Raw genomic sequence first — 21,200 nt, 5'->3', positions numbered from 1 at the left:
TTTATAAATACTACTTATACACATTTTAAAAATAAAGAAATTAAATAAAAATGACAAATGCATACAACAACATTTCAAAACTAAACATTTAAATGAAAACAAAAAAATAAAGCTAAAAACAATTCAAAATATTAAAAGAACAAACGGTATGAGTATAATAATGATTCTAACATAACACTAAGCCAAACACAAAAACATTTAATTAATTGTTAGTTCATGTTAATTCACAGCGCATTAACTAATGTTAACAAGCACAACTTTTGATTTTAATAATGCATTAGTAAATGCTGTAGAAGTATTGTTCATTCTTATGAACTTCATGTTAAGTAAAATATTTAACTAATGAACCTTATTGTTAGTTTTAGCTTTAGTTAACTATAGTAACCCTGTTTTATGAATGTTTTGCCGTAACACAATAAAAATATTTATCATTATAGTAATACCAGGCATTTTTTTTATTACTTGTATTTTTTTTACTCTATTAGACTTGAATGTAAACACCTCTTCACATGTGAAGAGACGATGCTTTGCTGTCGTTTTGTAGTTTAGTGGCAATAAATGCTCTCTTTAGAATAGAGGAGAGTTTCGTCTGCTCGAGGAATATTAATATACTGTAACCGCTCTGTTTTCAGGGTCACTCTGGCTGCGTCAACTGTCTGGAGTGGAACGAGAGAGGAGAGTAAGTTCAGAGTTCTTCACGTCTCCGTGTCTCTTCATAAACTCACTGGGTTTGTTCTTTCCAGCCTCCTGGCCTCAGGTTCGGATGACCAGCACGCCATCGTCTGGGATCCCTTCCGGCACATCAAGCTCATCACTATGCACACGGGACACGCAGCCAACATCTTCTCCGTGAAGGTGAAGGCCATGTGTTTGACTCAGCGTCTAGTAAACATGCATGAATGTGTGTTCTCATCCGTGTGTGTTTGCAGTTCCTGCCTCACTCCGAGGACCGGATCTTAATCACAGGAGCCGCAGACACCAAGGTGCATGTGCACGACCTGACGGCGAAGGAGACCACTCACATGTTCTCAGACCACACTAACCGTGTCAAGCGCATCGCCACGGCTCCCATGAGACCCAACACCTTCTGGAGCGCGGCGGAGGACGGGGTCATCAGGTACGGAGACTTCAATCTGCGCTTCGGACGTCATACAGGGGTTCTGAGTCAAACAAAAACTCATAATTAATTCCATCGAATGTAACAGTAAAATAAATGGTCTGAGCCGATAGCCTCGTGAGCGCTGCTTTGGGTAACCCAAGTTCAAAGCCAAATAATAAATGAGATTGCATGATAATTGTGATGCATTTTAGTGTTATTATCAAATCAGAGGCAGCAGTTTAATTAACATAATAAATAGTATTTTTTATTTTACAGTACAATTGTAATTTATATTGAAATGTAAATATTAACTATATACTATTATAGTTTTTAATATTTAATTTTTTATTTATATATTTGAGTTTTTATTTTCATATTTTCCATTTTTATTTAAATTTTAGTTATAGTTTTAGTAATTTTGTTGTTTTTTAATAATATTTATATATTTGAGTTTTTATTTTCATATTTTCCATTTTATTTTAATTTTAGTAATTTTGTTGTTTGTAATAATATTTATTTATATAGAGTTTTTATTTTCATATTTTTCATTTTTATTTTAATTTTAGTTAGTTTTAGTAATTTTGTTGTTTTTAATAATATTTATTTTATTTATATATTTGAGTTTTTATTTTAATTTTTTCCATTTTTATTTTCATTTTAGTAATTTTGTTGTTTTTAATTATTTATTTTTTTATTTGTATATTTGAGTATTTTTTTATATTTTCCATTTTTATTTTAATTTTAGTAATTTTGTTTTTAATATTTATTTTTTATATATTTTAGTTTTATTTTCATATTTTACATTTTTATTTTAATTTTAGTTATAGTTTTAGTAATTTTGTTGTTTTTAATAATATTTATTTATTTTATTTATATATTTGGGTTTTTATTTTCATATTTTCCATTTTTTAACTTTAGTAATTTTGTTGTTTTTAATAATATTTATTTATTTTTTATATATTTGGGTTTTTATTTTCATATTTTCCATTTTTATTTTTATTTTAGTTATAGTTTTAGTACATTTTTGTTATTTTAGTGAATTGGAAATGTTGCCTTAGAAACTAAATGAAATATAATAAGGTCAAGGTTTTTTTTTTTTTTTTTACATTTTATTTAATTCCAGTTAACGTTTATTTTATTTCAAGTGACTAAAATGTTTTTGGATGGTTTTAGTTCAGGTTTCATAATAATAACCCTGATACGCATACGGCACACAGAAGTGTAAAGAACTTAAAAAAAAATCTCACGCTCCAAGTGTTCAATCTCATTCTCAAAGGAACAGACTGGAGCTAAAACAGAGCTTTTACAGCTGCTCTTCAACAATAAGCGTCTGATGCGCCGTCGCATGAGCAAAATCTTGCAGGCAGAAAAGAGAAATGGAGCTTTTTTGCACAAAGTCGCTTTAGAATCTGCATTTCACACGAAAATTCACATGGATTCCTACAGAAATTACTGGATTCTGCTGCAGAAATATTAAATGTACACCTTTACACTTATTTAAAGTGAACATGAAATCAAAATTGGCTCCGTTTACGTCCTTTACAGAAGTTCCCGGTCTGATTGTGAACATTATTACGAAAGGAGAAAACTAGTCTGGCATCACAATGTACATTTCTTTTCCAGTCTCTCTTACTATAGAGTCGTCTGTGTTTTCCATCAGGCAGTATGATCTGAGAGAGAGCAGTAAACGCTCAGAGGTGTTAATCGATCTGACGGAGTATTGTGGGCAGCTCGTGGAAGCCAAATGTTTGGCCATCAACCCTCGTGACAACAACTACCTGGCTGTGGGAGCCAACGGGCCCTTCGTCCGGCTCTACGACATCAGAATGATCCACAATCACAGGTCATTGCATTATTATCACGAGTGAGGCAGAGTGTCCATACATTAAGCTCAGAACAGAACATAATGTGTTAACAATCTTCTCTCAAATCACATTGCATCAGGTTTGATGTCATCAGAACTGAACATTTGAAAAGCGCAACAATAAATCAGATTTGAGATCTGCGGCAGACTATCAGTGCTTTCCAATTTTAGATTTTAAAATTAAATTTAGAATAAAAATTTTTGGGTGGAGTACTGCTTGAAATACTGTTACCGTATTTTCCTGAAAATAAGCCGCACCTGGTCAAAATTGCATTATTGAATCGCAGTGGTGAATAAATGTTTTATTATTAAATTCAGAAATAATGTAAGATACCGGAAATGAATTCTCACTTCACGACAAATCCTTAAAATTTAACAGTATTCACAGGAGAACAGGAATTAAAAAATATAAGTGTAAAACAAAAATGCATTTTATTAAAGCAATAAGCCCCAAGAAGCCGTGGTTTACAGTGAATTTATAACAGCTAAGGGGCGTTGTTAGGCACGAGCTTAGCTGTTATAAATTCACTGTAAACCACGGCTTCACGGGGTTTATTGCTTTTATAAAACGGTTATTCCATATATGTAGTAAGGTTTCACAAAATAAAACAGAGCAAATAAAGTGTAATGATATTAATAAAAACAGTATTCTTCCACCAAACAATGTAGCTCCTCAGAAACAGTTGTGGTTGCTACAAAGTGGTTGCCGAGCAACACACAAACGTAAACAAAGGTGTGTGTTACTTTGTAGAGTCATTTACAACAGCTTTGAACGAAGCTCAGCCAATCAGAATCAAGGACCGGAACTGTCTGTTTTATAAAGAAGTCTTGGTTATAGATGCATGTTGTTAGAATTTTGAGGGATGTTTTCTTTAGTGTGTAACGTTTGTGAACCGTCTCCTAGGAAGTCTTTGGGTCAGAGTGGCTCAGCCGGTGTTCACACGTTTTGCGACAAGCGGGAATCGATACCGGACGGCGCGGGACAGTACTATGTCGCAGGTTTGTCGAGAGCATGAGAAAAACTTCTGTATTGGGAAAAACACATTCTACAGATGTTTCACTCCGCTTGTAGGTCACTTACCGGTGAAGCTTCCTGATTATAACAACAGATTACGAGTTCTGGTGGCCACCTACGTCACATTCAGTCCTGACGGCACTGAGCTGCTGGTAAACATGGGTGGAGAACAGGTAAACTACTGACTCTTGCTGCTGATAGTGTGCTAGTATGCAGCACTGATGCACAGTTATGCAATACTGCTTCCTGTTTGCAGGTGTATTTATTTGATCTGACGTTCAAACAGAGGCCGTACACCTTTCTGCTGCCCAAAAAATGCCACTCATCATCAGGTAAGCTGTGAATGCTATCACAGAAGCCAATATTATTATTATAAATACACTACCTGTCAATAAGATTTTTAGTGTTTTTTAAAGAAGTCTCTTCTGCTCACCAAGCCTGCATTTATTTGATTCTAAATACAGCAAAAGCAGTAAAATTGTGAAATATTTTTACTATTTAAAACAGCTGTTTTCTATGTGAATATCTGTTAAACTGTAATTTATTTCTGTGATGCGCAGCTGTATTTCCAGCATCATTACTCCAGTCTTCAGTGTCACATGATCTTCAGAAATCATTCTAATTTGCTGCTCGAGAAACATTTCTGATTATTATCAATGTTGAAAACAGCGAGTAGAATTTTTTCAGGGTCGTTTGATGAATAGAAAGTTCAGAAGAACAGCATTTATCTGAAATATAAATCTTTTGTAACATTATAAATGTCTTTATCATCACATGTGATCAATTTAAAGCATCCTTGCTAAATAAAAGTATTAATTTATATAATTTCTTTCCCCAAAAATAATAATAATACTGACTCTAAAGCTTTTGAATTGTAGAGTGTATAATGTTACAAAAGCTTTTTATTTCAGATAAATGCTGATCTTTGGATATTTCTATTCATCAAAGAATCCTGAAAAAAATGTATTCAACTGTTTTCAACATTGATAATAATAATAAATGTTTCTTGAGCAGCAAATCAGCATATTAGAATGATTTCTGAAGATCATGTGACACTGAAGACTGGAGTAATGATGCTGAAAATACAGCTGCGCATCACAGAAATACATTACAGTTTAACAGATATTCACACAGAAAACAGCTGTTTTAAATAGTCAAAATATTTCACAATATTACTGCTTTTGCTGCATTTTGGATCAAATAAATGCAGGCTTGGTGAGCAGAAGAGACTTCTTTAAAAAACATTAAAAAACCTTTGACTGGTAGTGTATATTAGTCAGTCATTTAGGATCTTAAAAATGACTAGGTGTGAGCAATATAGCTAAAAAAAAAAAGTAAGTTAAAAGAAGTCTTTATGCATTTGCTTATTTCACTAAAAGATGCTCTGAATATCCAAGTAGATTGGAATTGTTTAACAGTTTAAGTGCAAGGTTATTATAGTTTACTGAAACTATACTGAACTCGCTCTTTGATTATGCATTTTGATGATGCTACTGCTTTCTGGTATAGTACTTGTTCCCAGGGTATGAAAGAGAAATTAAAAAAGCCTCGGAAAGAATTAGTCAGAATATTTTTATAAAAGTTCATCCTCGAACATATTTGCGTTGTGAATGTTTTAAAGAGTTGGGTTTGTTTAACTGTGGAAAAAAATGTATTTATTTTTTTATTGGGTGTGACATTTGGGTGGTTCCACGATATTTCGAAAATCACTTTCATATGGTGAGACGACAGCATTGTTATGAATTTTAATATATATCCATTTAAGTTTAGAAGTTTGGTGGGGAAAAATGTTTTTATACACCAGTGCAACTGGTGGAAATAAAAGACTTGGGAAATTTCAATTCAATTCAACTCAGACTAAAATGAAAATTAAAGGTACAAATTTTTTTTTTTTTTATTATATATTTTTATTATATATTTATATTTCTATTATATATTTCTATTTTTATTTTATTATTTTTTCTTATAGTGTAACTTAATGTATTAAAATAACTAAAATAAAAAAATGAACAAGAAAAAAGGAAACTGATAAAAAATGTTTACTAAAATTTAAAATAAAAACTGATTCAAAATATTAATAAAAACTACGATAGTATCTCAATGATACTAAAATAACACTGTTGCACAGATGATGCAAATGAATCAGTGAATTGATTCATTGAAACAGAATTTGATTCACAGAAATTGCAACGTTTTGCTACTAAAGTTTAAATGAGAGATGTTACTAAAACATCTGATGTCGCTCTCAGACTCGCAGATAACGAGACGGGGAAGAATCGTCAAACTAATCGACTGCTCTTTGTTCATTGCAGAGGTACAGAATGGGAAGACGACCAACGGTGTGTCCAATGGGATTCATCTTCCTGCCAGCCGCCTCAAACTGGCTACAGTTTCCAGGTAGGTTTGATTTATGTGTGACTGCATCGTCGATTCCAGCGCCGTACGTTTGTAATAGGGTTGTGACGGTGAGGAAATTTTCCCACTGGTTAATCGACGTGAACACAGATAATACCGGTATCACTGTGGGGGTGGGGCGTTCCCTCTTTTCCTTGCTTTCCTTCGATGGCAAAAGTCAACAGGCTTTTCAAAATCCAAAATATTGCCAAACAGGCGCTTTTGCATCTCGTTTCGAAACTAAATCATCCGCGGTCGTCTTGTCTGTCTCACCTCACTCTTCTCGTCAGTCAGCTCGACTCACTCTCCTCACTGGAGAAATTAAATCTGATCTGTGATGCGACTGTCGTTCGGCACGCTGCATTGAGCAGCCATGTTCAGTTTTTAATTGTAGTGTCTGTTCTTTTACTGAACTAAATTATTTTTATTACTATAAAAAATCTAAACGACGGTGGGGGTTGGTGCCGCGGTGGGCAAGTGACGTAACCGGTGTTGAGGCTTAACAACGGTATCACCGTCTATCGCGGCAAGCCTAGTTTGTATGATGTCATTTCCTATTCATTTGTCACACACTGGTCTGAGTTGGAGTGACTGTGGTCTGTTTTTGCGTCTCCAGTGGCTCCAGTGATCTCCCTCCTCATCTGGAGCGGATCAAGCAGCAGGCTAACAATGCGTTCGCGCAGCAGCAGTGGACTCAAGCCATCCAGCTCTACAGTCTGAGCATCCATGAAGCCGGCCACAACGCCATGCTGTACGGAAACCGCGCTGCCGCGTACATGAAGAGAAAGTGGTACGATAAACGCTTCTGAGGCAAGATGGGCTGCATGGTTCGATTAATAAAACATCATAATTATTTTGACATTGGAAACGACTCGTCTCATGTTGGAGATGTGCACCGCCTCATGCATGCAGCGCTATTTCTTTAATCATATCACGGCCTTTTGTGCTTCAAGGAAAGACACATAGGGAATACGCTCTGAATACGGTAATATTTTGCTTTCCCCACTTGATCAATTGACAGTACATGAAGTCAAGTTTTCTGAAATGTTATGTTTAAATGTGTCCATGGAGCACAAAAGCAGTGTTAAGTCGCTGGGGTATATTTGTAGCAATAGCCAACAATACATCATATGGGTCAAAATTATTGATTTTTCTTTTATGCCAAAAATCATTAGGATATTAAGTAAAGATCATGCTCCATGAAGATATTTTGTAAATTTCCTACTATAAATATATTATGCATTATATTTACATAATGCATAAATATATTTAAATATATCGTATATGCATTGCTAAGAACTTAATTTGGACAACTTTAAAGGCGATTTTCTCAATATTTTGATTTATTTACACCCTCAGATTCCAGATTTTCAAATAGTTGTATCTTGGCCAATTATTGTACATTACAAACCATGCATCAATGGAAAGCTTATTTATTAAGCTTTCAAATGATGTATAAATCTCAATTTAAAAAAATTGACCCTTATGACTAGTTTTGTGGTCCAGGGTCACATATATGCAAATGGATAAATATGCACAAGATTCAAAATTGTGCAACATTCGAAATTGGTTCAAAATTTGGCGCAACAGTTAATAATTGATGAACCTTTAAAGGCAGACCTGTTGTGAGCTCCGAGGTTCACAGTTAGCTCACTTGCAGCTGCGTGCACATTGTGGTGGCAGAAAAACACTGGGAACAAGTGGAGGGAAACGGGTAAAATCCATGGAGTAAGAGAAAAAATGTATAGTTGTGCCTTTGGATGTCAGAATCGGAATGCAAATAATTTTTATAGAATACTGTCATCAAAGACGCCGTACTTTCTTGTACCATTTAAGACTTTTTATGGCCTTAAATATGATTGACCTTTTAAGACCCGCGGAAACAGAAAATGCGCTGCATTAATTGTGCGTTAATAAAATTAGTGCCGTTAAAATGAATTTGCGTTAATGCGTTATTAACGCGTTAATTTTGACAGCCCTAATTTAAACCTATAACATTTACCTATTTTGTCTCTCAATCCTGACTTTTTTTCTCGTAAATGCAAGTTATTATCTCTTAGTTCGGACTTTATAACTCGATTTAACTCAACAATTGCGAGTTTGTCAATTCTGAGTGAAAAAAAGGCAGAAGTGTGGGATATAAACTCATGATTCTGAGCCGAGGGGGAAAGTTGATTTTTAAAAAAAATCAGATTTGTGAGATATAATCTCAAAATTGCGAGAAAAAAAAGTCAGAATTTTGAAATATAAACTCAAAATTTCCTTTTTTATTCTTTTGTTCCATGGCTTCCAGAGACTGCTACTTAAAAACTCATTATCTGCCACCAGATAGGCTCCGCCCACAAAAAACCTCATCAATGTTTGCAAACACCGAAATTGGTCTATTCAACTTATTTAGAAAATAATTGTTTAACAGCAGAATTTGTGAAAAACTACAGTACCCATGATGCTGTACAGAAAATTCCACCAATCAGAGTTGCTGCGAGCAAAGTGTGCCAAGAGATCTTTAGCTCCGCCCACTCCCATGAAGCACGGCGAATGACGTAATCGAGTCTCCCTACGCTCTCAAAATACCTAAATATTTGTGTATTTGTACAAATTCTGCAATAAAGTAGGGCTGTCACGTGTTAACTTAATTAGTTATGAAAAATAATGCGATTAAAATATTTTAAAAAGTCGTCACCGACAACCTCGTGGGCAGCGCGTCGACATGTAGTGCTATTGCGCTTCGGGCGTCCCGTGTTCGAGTCCCGGCTCGTGGACCTTTCCCGATCCCATCCCACCTCTCTCTCCCACTTCGCTTCCTGTCTCACTACTATCCAATCAATAAAAAAAAAAGAAAAAAAAAAGGCAAAAACACCAAAAATAAATCTTTAAAAAAAATATATATATATTTTAACACAGTTAATGCACTGGCCCCGCCCCCAGACCGGTACGTCATCTTACATTTCCGACAGTTGACTGTTGACAAATATGATGCAGGGCAACAACTCCACAAAAACTCCTAAAATTCAAGATATTGAGGCAAAAAATGCCCCTGTATGAGTTTTTGTCTCATATTTATATCATATGATGAGCGATATCACACGAGTGCTGTTTTTGTCACGAATAGCTAGAGTGCGAATGTGATTTTATACAACAGTTCAGTAAATAAGAGTTAATATCGTGTGTTTTTGTTCAATTTTGCCAACATAAATGTTACTTGTAAAGCCATATATTGTTGTGCGTCTCCGAGCAGCACGGCAGTGTTTAGTTTTTGAATGAATCAGCCGTTTGAACGAATCGTGTGAACCAATGATTCAAAGGCCCATTGATAGAGAGCCGTTTGCTTCATTCCTGAATGAATCAGCCGTTTGAGAGACGTTTGCTTCATTCCTGAATGAATCAGCCGTTTGAACGAATCGTGTGAACCAATGATTCAAAGGCCCATTGATAGAGAGCCGTTTGCTTCATTCCTGAATGAATCAGCCGTTTGAGAGAATCGAATGAATGAATGACTCATAAAGACATTTAGTGCCACCTGCTGGCAGTTTTAGTTTCTTAGACTGAGAGTATCATTTAATTCATTTTAAAAAATAATAGTAAATAAATAAACATTAAAGGGATAGTTCACCAAAAAATAAATAAATTCTGTCATCATCACCCTCGTGTCATTTCAAACCTGAATGACTTACTTTCTTTTGCGCAACATAAAAGAAGGTATTTTGACGACTGTTGGTAACAAAGCTGTTTCGGTCACCAGTGACTTTCATTGCATGAACAAAAAAATACAAAAAAATAGATGTTATCTTCTTTTTTGTTCCATATTAGGTTCGGCCATTGTAGTTTAATAAATTTTGTTGAATCAAATCAAATATTTATTTCTAAAGCTACTCCTTGTAATGTCTACTTGATACTTTATTATTTAACACAATAATAGTTTAAAATAATCTTTTGTGGGTATTTTCACAGCCTAATTTAATTTGCGATTAATCGCCGCACCATGTAATTAATTAGATCGACTGACAGCCTTACAATAAAGTTAAAATATACTGTTTCTATAAATACAACCAACAGCTTTGAAGAGTTTTATATTTGACCGTGGTGTTTAATTGGATGATTTGCAGTGCTTCACAGGACTCACTAAAGTCTTGTATCTTTGTCTGATTTTCTTTCACTTTTTTTTCTTTTTTTTTTGCTTCAAAGTTCATAATGTTATGATTCTCCTTGTAGCTGGTTGGTTTGGTTCAATGCTTTAATGCACTCTATAAACACTTAAATGTGTATTTTGGATGTTTGATCAGGGACGGCGATCACTATGACGCGCTGCGGGACTGTCTGAAGGCCTTGTCTCTGAACCCGGGCCATCTGAAGGCACACTTCCGCTTAGCGCGCTGCCTGTTTGAGCTCAAGTACATCGCCGAGGCTCTGGAGTGTCTAGATGACTTCAAGGGCAAGTTTCCAGAGCAAGCGCACAGCAGCGCATGCGACGCGCTCGACAGAGACATCAAGGCGGCCCTCTTCTCAAAAACAGACTCCTGTAGGTTCAGTCTTGGAGCTTGGATTTTGTTTGTGCATGCATTTGAATAATCAGGACTCTGCATATTTTTCATGCATCCAGCTGACGACAAGAAGGGGAACAGCTCCATCCGCTTCCATAACTTCAGCCGGAAGGAGTCCATCCCGGAGGATGAGATCGTGCTGAGAGAGCGCAGCTTCGACTACAAGCATCGCTACTGTGGCCACTGCAACACCACCACTGATATTAAAGAAGCCAACTTCTTCGGAAGGTCAGTTTACTGGCACCTTGTTTGCTTTTCATGAATCACTTCTGAGTGATGTATTTAATATATACACTGCTGCCGTTCAAAAGTTTGGCATCAGTACGGTACAGTACAGTAATATTGTGAAATATTATTATAATTAAAAATAACAGTGTTCTATGTGAATATCTGTTAAACTGTAATGTATTTCTGTGATGCGCAGCTGTATTTTCAGCATCATTACTCCAGTCTTCAGTGTCACATGATCTTCAGAAATCATTCTAATATGCTGATTTATTATAGTTTTGCTGCTTAATATTTTTTTGGAACCTATGATACTTTTTTCAGGATTATTGGATGAATAAAGTTAGAAAGAACAGAAAAGAACCTCTAACAATATAAGTCTTTACTGTCAATTTTTTATAAATTTAACACATCCTTGCTGAATAACAGTATTGATTTCTTTCAAAAATAGAAAAAAAAGAAAAAGTATTGACCCCAAACTTTTGAACAGTAGTGCATATCGTTACAAAAGATTTCTATTTTAAGTAAATGCTGTTCTTTTGAACTTTTTATTCATCAAATAATCCTGAAAAAAAGTATCACAAAAGTTCCAAAACAATATTAAGCAGCCAAAACTGTTTCCAACATTAATAATAAATCAGCATATTATTATGATTTCTGAAGATCATGTGACACTGAAGACTGGAGTAATGATGCTGAAAATACAGCTGCGCATCACAGAAATACATTACAGTTTAACACATATTAAAATAGAACACTGTTATTTTAAATGGTAATAATATTACTGCTTTTGCTGTATTTCTGATCAAATAAATGCATGCTTGGTGACCAGAAGACACTTCTTTAAAAAACATTAAAATCTCACTGTTCAGAAACGTTTGATTGGTACTCGTTCGGTTGTCGCTCTGCAGTAAAGGCCAGTACATTGTGAGCGGTTCAGACGACGGCTCGTTCTTCATCTGGGAGAAAGAGACGACGAACCTAGTGCGGATCTTACAGGGAGACGAGTCTATAGTGAACTGCCTGCAGCCGCATCCCAGCTACTGCTTCCTGGCCACCAGCGGCATCGACCCCGTGGTGCGGCTCTGGAGCCCCAGACCTGAGGTACCGACCCACTGACCTCATTATGAACGATGAATGATTCAGTTAGGCCTGGGCGATTAAACCGTATCGCCATTTATCGACGCTACACCTTCATCGATGCATCATGTATTTATGCATAGCTTAATACAAATAGCCAAAGCGCCGATCGCATGATTGCATTTAAAAACATACGAGACGCTGAGGAATGAAACAAAAGACATGTTTTCTACAAGTTTAACTCTTTTAACTTTACTTGTGTGAGACGCGAGTGCAACAGAACACTCAAGAGTGCAACAAACGCTGCTGCGTTTTCCATTCAGTATATTAGAGAACTATAGAAGCTCAATGCGGAGAAGATATTGGTTAGATTAAACCCCAAACCAAGCCGTTCACACAGAACGCGTATTCTGTTGCACTCGCGTCTCGCACAAGTAAAGTTAAAAGAGTTAAACTTGTAGAAAACACATCTTTTGTTTCGTTCCTCTGCGTCTCGTATGTTTTTAAATGCAATCATGCGATCGGCGCTTTGGCTATTTGTATTAAGCTATGCATAAATACATGATGCACTTAGTTTATGCAATTCACAAAATTATATTTTGATTTATATATGTTAGTTTAGACGTGATGCACTTATTTAGTCGTTATTTCATTGCATTGAATAAACGTATTTTGCTCATTGCTCATTGTTTAAAACAAGAAAGGAGATATTTGTTTCAATTTTATTTTGTGTTTGACTTAAAACCAAAATGATTTGTTGTTTGTCTTAATAAATTGGGTAAATTAAAAATACAGTGCTTAAATGTAAACCTTTTTTTCTACTGCTCTTTGTTTAAAAAACGTTATGAAACATATATATAATTATCGATACCGAATGAAATGAAACATTATATCGTGATAAATTTTTTAGCTTTATCGCCCAGCCATAGAATCACTTTCATTCATTAGTTTTCATTTCACTTTTCAGTTTAGTATTTCATTCAGTTCGGTTTGATGCACTGAACTAGTGCTGCGACTAACGATTATTTTGATTATCTAATCAGAAAAAACAAATCAAAAAATGCATAAAAAATGATAATTGAAAATTAAAAATAAAGTAATCTAAATCCATTATTTACAAAATTGTTATTCCACATACTGCTCAAACAATGTGCAATTTGAAGGCAATAAAAAAACAAATATAGTGAATATTTCTATGTAGGGGTTAAATTTACTTACCATTTGAAAGAAGTTAAAATCACTAAATTAAATGATAATAAAAAAACAAAAGCACAGACTAAATGTTAACTGCATATTCCATTACTGGCACTGCTCTTATAAAAATAGTTACATGTGGAGTTTTAAACACGCATTTAATGTCTAAAAAGAAATGTTTTAGAAAAATGTGTATTTTAGTCTGAATATTATCGTGCTCCAAGTCTGTTAAGCACTTGTTGTTTGAAGTCTGCAAATTTTAACAGGCTTGCTTGCAGTAAAAACATTAATCTACTGTTTATGCTTTTGTTTGAAGCACTAAATATGACGCAACACTTCATTCTGCGTCTTTTCAGATGCGTTATTCTCTGGTATAAAGTGACGTGGATGTGCGAATGTTTTCAGTGCAGATATGAATAATCGATAATCAGATATGTTGTTGATTATTTATGATGCAGCCCGACATTGAATAGTGGATTGATTCAGTAGCTTTTAAAACTGCATTAAAGGAATAGTTCACCCAAAACTGAAAACTCAGTCCTCTGCAAGTGAATGGGTGCCGTCAGAACGAGAGCTGATAAAAACATCACAATAATCCACAGCACTCCAGTCCATCAGTTAACATCTGGAGAAGACAAAAGGTGAGACAAATCCAGCATTTCATATGTCTATACTCCATAATAACGCTTCCTCCAGTGAAAAAGTGTCTGAATCAGGAGAGAAATCTTGCACAGATCAAGCACCATTTAAACAGCTCTAAACAAATAAGTGGCTGGATTTTGATGTGAGAGACAACAGCAGATGCACTTTTTCACTGGAGGAAGCGTTATTATGGATTATAGACATATGAAATGCTGGATTTGTTTCAGCTTTTGTCTTCTCCAGATGTTAACTGATGGACTGGAGTGCTGTGGATTACTTGTGATGTTTTTATCAGCTCTCGTTCTGACGGCACCCATTCACTGCAGTGGACTGATTTTTCAGTTTTGGGTGACCTACTCTTTTTGAAGCTAGGCTGTTGATTGCACCAAACGTGACTTGTGTTGTCTTCTGTCTGATCGTCAGTCGGAGGAGAAGGAGAACTGTCGGGTGGTGGAGGACATGGAGAGCGCGGCCCAAGCCAACCAGAGGCGCATGAACGCGGATCCGCTGGAGGTGATGCTGCTGAACATGGGTTACCGCATCTCGGGTCTGAGCAGCCGAGGCACCGAGGGCTCAGATGATGAAGAGAGCTCGGAGAGCCAGGTTCAGTGCCGTTCCAGCTAAACGACACCGGAGCGCCAAGCACCTTAGATATTTACTTTGCAATTTCAGTGTGAGCGAATGCTGCCGCTCTGCAGAAGGAAGCGAGAAAACCAGCTTCCCTCCGAAGCCAAAGCACTTCTAGATCTGCAACACATTTTTGGCACCGTTCAGGTTTAAAGCTTGTTAATGCGGGGCTTGCTTGCTTTTGGACGCGGTTTCGTCTCGTTTTGTTTCTTTTCCGAATGAACTTGAGCACCAGAGGACAGTAAAAAGAGTTACTGTTCATAAAAGTATGTTTATAGGTCTGCAGCACTTTCTTTTGGAATACATTCTGGAAAATAAACAGTGTTTCTGTTCGACCCAGACTTGTGGATGTTCTGGGACTGAAAATGTTTGTTGTTGTTTTTGTTGATGACAATGATGATTCGTTAAAGCAATAAGCCCCGTGAAGCCGTGGTTTACGGTGAATTTATAACAGTTAAGTGCCTAACAACGCCCCTTAGCTGTTATAAATTCACGGCTTCACGGGGATTATTGCTTTTATAAAACGGTTATTCCATATACGTAGTAAGGTTTCACAAAATAAAACAGAGCAAGTAAAGTGTAATGATATTAATAAAAACAGTATTCTTCCACCAAACAATGTAGCTCCTCAGCAACAGTTGTGGTTGCTACAAAGTGGTTGCCGAGTAACACACAAACGTAAACAAAGGTGTATGTTACTTTGTAGAGTCATTTACAACAGCTTCGAACGTGGCTCAGCCAATCAGAATCAAGCACCGGAACGCTGGTTTATTATTATTATTTTTTTTTTTTAACCTTTTTTCTCATCGGCACGAGCAGGACGTCTTGCCCTTTTATCTTCCTCGATGAACCTGAGAAGAGAAGAATAAAGACACAGAGACAGACTTTTCACAAGCAGTTAAAAGAAACTAGAATCGGCTCTGTTTTGGGATATGTGTGATTTAGTTTTTTGTGTCTTTGGGGATTTTAGTAGTTTAGTGCGACGTAAAAAAATAAAGGACATGTAAAGTTCTGCAGCAGCTCCGTCGTGGCTCTCATGATCATCGGTGGGGGTTTTCAGAGGAAAACATTATATTATATGAATAAAATGTCACTTTAATCATCAACGGCATGGCTTTATAAACCGTAATAATGGTAATACTCATTACAGACATGAAGCCATCGACAACGCACAGCCCCATCTGTCTCAAATAAAATTAATTTATTTACAAATATCATGTCATTCTTTTTTTCTTTTGTAATTTGCCTTTTACATTAAAGTCAGCTCATGATGCAGGGCTTCTGCTGCTTCCATGAAGGTGAATTCAAGACTTCTTAAAGTCCTTTTTAAGACCATGTAGAGACATTTTAAGGAATGAATTGAAGGGAACACAATATGTCAGTATTTCTAAACGAGTTGAATTAGCAAGTCTTCAAAATCTGAAAACAACTTCCAACAAATATCCGTCACTATTTAGTTTATTTGACCAAAATAAGTAAATGAATAACAACAGTGTTGTTTTAACATAATTTCTGCATTATATAATAAAAAATGTTTGTTAAAATTTTGAATTCAATTTTGTGTTTTTAATTGCCTTTTTAAATTAATTTTAATTTTTACTTTATTTAATTCGTGTTATTTTAGTACTTCAAGTTAAACTAAACAAAAATGAGAAATGATGCTATTTCAGTTAACATTTATTTATTTTTAAGTAACCATTTCTTAAGGTTTTAGTTAACTATAATAACCCTGCCACTGGATTATAGAAAATAACTTTTCCTTCTGATTAAAAAAAGTGCTGTTCTTCTTCAGTATGTGTGCATGTTCTTCAATCAAAATACACCGAGAAATTGATCAAAATTATGGTTAAAATGAACAAATATCTGCAAACGGGCTCAGAAAAATCAACCTGATTCGAAGGAAAAAGTGAAGTTTTCATTCCCCATTCGCAGATATTTGTTCTCGTTTTAGGCATAAACTCAATTTTGTTCAATTTCTCAGAAAACAAGACTTCATATGCTCCTTTTGCATCTCCAGTAAATGCCTCTTGATTTAAGGATGCTTAGATGTATGTACTGGACAACAAGATAAACATACTTAGGAAGATGTTCATTATTTGCAGCGCATGCAACATTTAATGCATGACTTTAAGACTTGTATGTTAAGGCCTTCATTTGTGAAATAAGACTAATAAGGCATTTGTCCTATTTTTGTTTTTAACACATGCATGATTGAACTCAAAATAACCCATGCAACCAATGGATTGCGCTGCAGACGTGGTACTCGCAGCTGATTGGTTGCTCTGAATTGACGCAAATACGTTTGCCTCCAAATCCCAGTGTGCTTCTGTGATGAAGGTGTTACGTTGACTTTCCCTGCCCACAATTACTCAAAGTCAGTTTTTTTGCTGAATAGTGTTTTTTTTTCTCCGTGTGTTATTAATTTGTTGTGGTGTTGAAGGAAACCTGTGTCCTCTAAAGGCCACCTGACCTACATACACTAATGAGGGGAGTATAGCACACATCTAGGCCAGATGGGCTGCAAGGCCACGGCTGTGTTCAGAATAGCACACTACCTAGTGTGCATACTCTGCAAGTAGACATTACCTTAAAGAGTGAATTTTACCTGATTTAACCTATAAAAAAAAATTTTTTTGGTATAAATTAATGTATTTATGTTGATTCATTGCATTGGTTATTATAGTTAAATAAAAGTGAAACTAAAATTAAAACCATTAAAAAACATGTTTTGTAACTAAACGCTATTTGAAATAAAATAAAATATAAAAAAACTTTTTATTTCAGCTATTTCTCATATTACTTTACTAAAATAACTAAAACTGACATAAAAATTAATAAAAACTATATAGACATAAAAACTAAAATATTAAAATAAAAAATCTAAAAAATAAAAACATTCAAAATATTAATAAAAACTCAAATCAGACTTACAAAATGTACGTTTTTACACAAAATTACTCATAACTATATTTATTTGCAATTCTTACCTTAAAGAGTGATTTAAAGTGATTTAACCTATAAAAATTAGTTTTGTTGGTGTAAATTAACATATTTCAGTTGATTCAGTGCATGGTTATTACGGTTAAATAAAACTGAAACTAAAATTAAAACCATTAAAAAAAACATTTTTGTAACTTGAAATAAAATAAACGTTAAAGGACATAAAATATAAAAAAGAATTTTTATTTCAGCTTGTTGCCATGCCATTCCTAAGTTCCATTTATTTTAATTTGATGTACTAAAATAACTCAAACTAAAAATGATTTAAAAATATATAAACCGAAAATGGACAATCAATTTCTAACCTTTATATAATGTGTTTTTTATGGATTTTTATACTGCGTTTTTTCTGGATTTTTTGGTCGGTATTCTGTCTCTATACGTTAAAATAAACCTACCATAAAAATTACAGACCCTTCATTTCTTTGTAAGTGGGCAATTAAATAAATATATAATCAAAATAAATAATCAAATAAATATTTTCCCCACTGTATACATATATATTAAACAAAAACTACTAAAAATGACAAAAACAAACAACAAAATTACTAAAACTTCAAAAGGGAAAATAAAAATGAAAACAGTAACAGTATCTCAATTACAGTAAAATTGCACTGATTCTGTGATGCTACATAACACTGTTTGATCTGAATGCCACTAATGTTTGCTCATAAAGGTAAGAGTAATAGACGCATATCCAATAGTTTGTGCGGAGAGTGGAAGCTAAAGCGCGCTTTGAAGGACATGAAGTCACCAGCGAGATCACTTGCATTTTTTTCAGTGGAAACAACTTTAAATAGCCTATGCATAATTTTTACTCATAAAGAGTAATACATGATTCGGAACTGCAATGTGTCTACTTTTATTTGTGTGCACTCACAATATCAACAAAACGTTGTGCTTTTATAAAATAGAGAAAACAAACGCTTTCTGCCGTCTCGGTCTTGAACAGAAGCGATGATGAACCTAAACTCAGCGAATTGCCTCACAGGCATGATTAAAATATATATAAAGCTTTAAATTACTACTTTAAAACGAATGAATTCAAATCAAAAATAGAAACTCTTTCATTAAAGATGCATTTCTCTCACGGCAAGCACGTCCAATGAGGAGACGGCGAGTCATTTTTTTCATCACCATAATTGATTGATGGTCTAAAATATAATATAAATATAATATAATATAAAAAATGAGGAAAAGCCTAAAACAGGCCCGATTATAATTTGCGTATTGTTCTGTACAATTAAAACATAAAACACAAATTATAATGGCATATGTGTAAAACTTTGTCCTTTAATTGTATAGCTGCTTATATTTCCTGATTTTTATGTTGCCGAATACCTTAAAATGTAAAGGATTTGCTGCAACGCAATTTTGTCTGATACGTGAATTATTTATTAGCCTTTTTTAATCCATACAGCAAATGCTTTAAAAACATCTTTAAAAAAAAATACTTTATTGCATTCCAGATGCTTTTAAAGTACACTGTAAAAAAAATTCCATAAAATTTACAGTAAAAAAACGGCAGGTGTTAGGTGTAACACACAACCCTAATATACAAAACTGAGAAGAAAAAACTAAGAAACAGTTATTTCAACAAAAAAAATATAAAATTTGAACTGTAACGCAGGGAATTCTGGGAATGCCAATTTACGGTTATTCACTGTAAATTATACGTCTTTTTCACTTCCAAAAACGGTATACTACCGTAAAATTAATGTCCAATACATGTAATGTCCAATACAGTTTTTCACCGTATATAGCTGGGGAATTTACCGTTAACCATTTAACAGGTTTTTACTGTAGCATTTTTACAGTCTTTTACCGTAAAATTCACGGTCATTTTTTACATTCACTATATATTTTTACGGGTAGCTTGAATGTAAAACATTGTCATGAATTCGTTGTATTCCCATTTGTAAAATAGCCTAGAAATTAATTGCTTTAGGCTAACCCGATCTCATGAAAGTGCGTATTGCATGATTTTCTGCTTCTATTTGGCGTAATATTTATATGCAGGAATGGACTTTGGCATGCAAAAGACTGATAAATTAATAATTAATAGCATGGCTGGTTCAGTCGACAGAAATACGGGACACACAGGTCTATAATAACTGCTGAAATGTTTGCAGGGCAAATCTCAGGCCAGTCTGAGCACTCATGATACTCACAGTGTGTACAGCCGTACACCTGCAGGAGCCACTGCTAGTATGCATCAGCCCACATAACTGTAGTGCAGCAAATGGCCTTTGCTTTAATGGAATAATCTCTAGAACAATCCCAACCCAAATCCCTCATTTATAAAGCGGATAGTTCCGGTGCTTGATTCTGATTGGCTGAGCCGCGTTCGAAGCTGTTGTAAATGACTCTACAAAGTAACACACCTTTGTTTACGTTTGTGTGTTGCTCGGCAACCACTTTGTAGCAACCACAACTGTTTCTGAGGAACTACATTGTTTGGTGGAAGAATACTGTTTTTATTAATATCATTACACTTTATTTGCTCTGTTTTATTTTGTGAAACCTTACTACGTATATGGAATAACCGTTTTATAAAAGCAATAACCCCCGTGAAGCCGTGGTTTACAGTGAATTTATAATAACGCCCCTTAGCTGTTATAAATTCACTGTTAACCAGGGCTTCTTATTGCTTTAATATCTGCTCCAGTTCTTACTCTGTGAGTGTAGTTCAGGTAACAGAGTCATTAGGGTGATAAAGCACGCAGACGTCACTTCAACACAAGCCACAGCTGCTGGGATTTAATGCATGAAGCCCTGGGCTTGTGTTACACCAACTTTGATTTGGGAAGAAATTATGAAACCTAGTCTTCTATCACGCTCCCTAAGGTCGCAAAACTCTGGACTTTTGGTAGTACCTAGGATAGCAAAGTCCACTAAAGGAGGTAGAGCTTTTTCACATTTGGCTCCCAAACTCTGGACTTCCTGATAACAAATAGACTTCCTGATAACGTTCGGGGTTCAGACACACTCTCTCTGTTTAAATCTAGATTAAAGACACATCTCTTTGGCCAAGCATTCAAATAATGCATCTCATAATCTTTTACTGCAGTTATATCTGATCAAATGCACATTATTATTCTTTATTGTAGAAACTTTCATTTTCTGTGAAGCTGCTTTGCAACGATTTGTATCATGAAAAGCGCTATACAAATAAACGTGAATTGAATTGAAATTGAATTAAATAGGTCAACTTGACCTTGATCATGATACTATTTGTTGTATTGTTTTTTTTGACAAAAAGAATAATCTTATATTATATTATATTATACATGTGATATTAGACTGGTGACCAAGTTTGGAATAACTGAGATGTTTCTAAATGTTTTTTTTTATGTTCTGTTCAACAAGGCTGCATTTATTTGATCAAAAATACAGTAAAAAATTTGAAATATTATTATAATCTAAAATAAGTTTTCTATGTGAATATCTGTTAAACTGTAATGTATTTCTGTGATGCGCAGCTGTATTTTCAGCATCATTACGCCAGTCTTCAGTGTC

The 21,200-nt window shown here is 34.8% G+C and overlaps 1 protein-coding gene across 4 annotated transcripts in view; it reads left to right on the top strand.

Annotated features, from left to right (window-relative positions):
• Positions 1-15,124, top strand: part of LOC107697588 (WD and tetratricopeptide repeats protein 1) — a 19,548-nt gene extending 4,424 nt beyond the window's left edge. For 3 of the 4 annotated variants that reach the window (XM_016498386.1, XM_016498387.1, XM_016498388.1), the window contains exons 4-16: positions 633-679; positions 744-855; positions 930-1,117; positions 2,760-2,942; positions 3,868-3,962; positions 4,036-4,151; positions 4,235-4,310; positions 6,291-6,375; positions 6,989-7,162; positions 10,656-10,891; positions 10,973-11,141; positions 12,050-12,242; positions 14,478-15,124. In XM_016498386.1, coding sequence (XP_016353872.1) covers positions 633-679; positions 744-855; positions 930-1,117; positions 2,760-2,942; positions 3,868-3,962; positions 4,036-4,151; positions 4,235-4,310; positions 6,291-6,375; positions 6,989-7,162; positions 10,656-10,891; positions 10,973-11,141; positions 12,050-12,242; positions 14,478-14,678 — 1,875 coding nt within the window. In that variant the 3' untranslated portion in view covers positions 14,679-15,124. The remainder of the gene's footprint in view (positions 1-632; positions 680-743; positions 856-929; positions 1,118-2,759; positions 2,943-3,867; positions 3,963-4,035; positions 4,152-4,234; positions 4,311-6,290; positions 6,376-6,988; positions 7,163-10,655; positions 10,892-10,972; positions 11,142-12,049; positions 12,243-14,477) is intronic. The other variant, XM_016498389.1, reaches the window with a different exon arrangement.
• The last annotated feature ends 6,076 nt before the right edge of the window (positions 15,125-21,200 follow it).

The sequence above is a fragment of the Sinocyclocheilus anshuiensis genome, unplaced genomic scaffold (assembly GCF_001515605.1).
Source record: "Sinocyclocheilus anshuiensis isolate Anshui unplaced genomic scaffold, SAMN03320099.WGS_v1.1 scaffold1312, whole genome shotgun sequence".
Taxonomy (NCBI): Eukaryota; Metazoa; Chordata; class Actinopteri; order Cypriniformes; family Cyprinidae; genus Sinocyclocheilus; species Sinocyclocheilus anshuiensis.
This window is presented reverse-complemented; position numbering and strand designations above follow the sequence as displayed.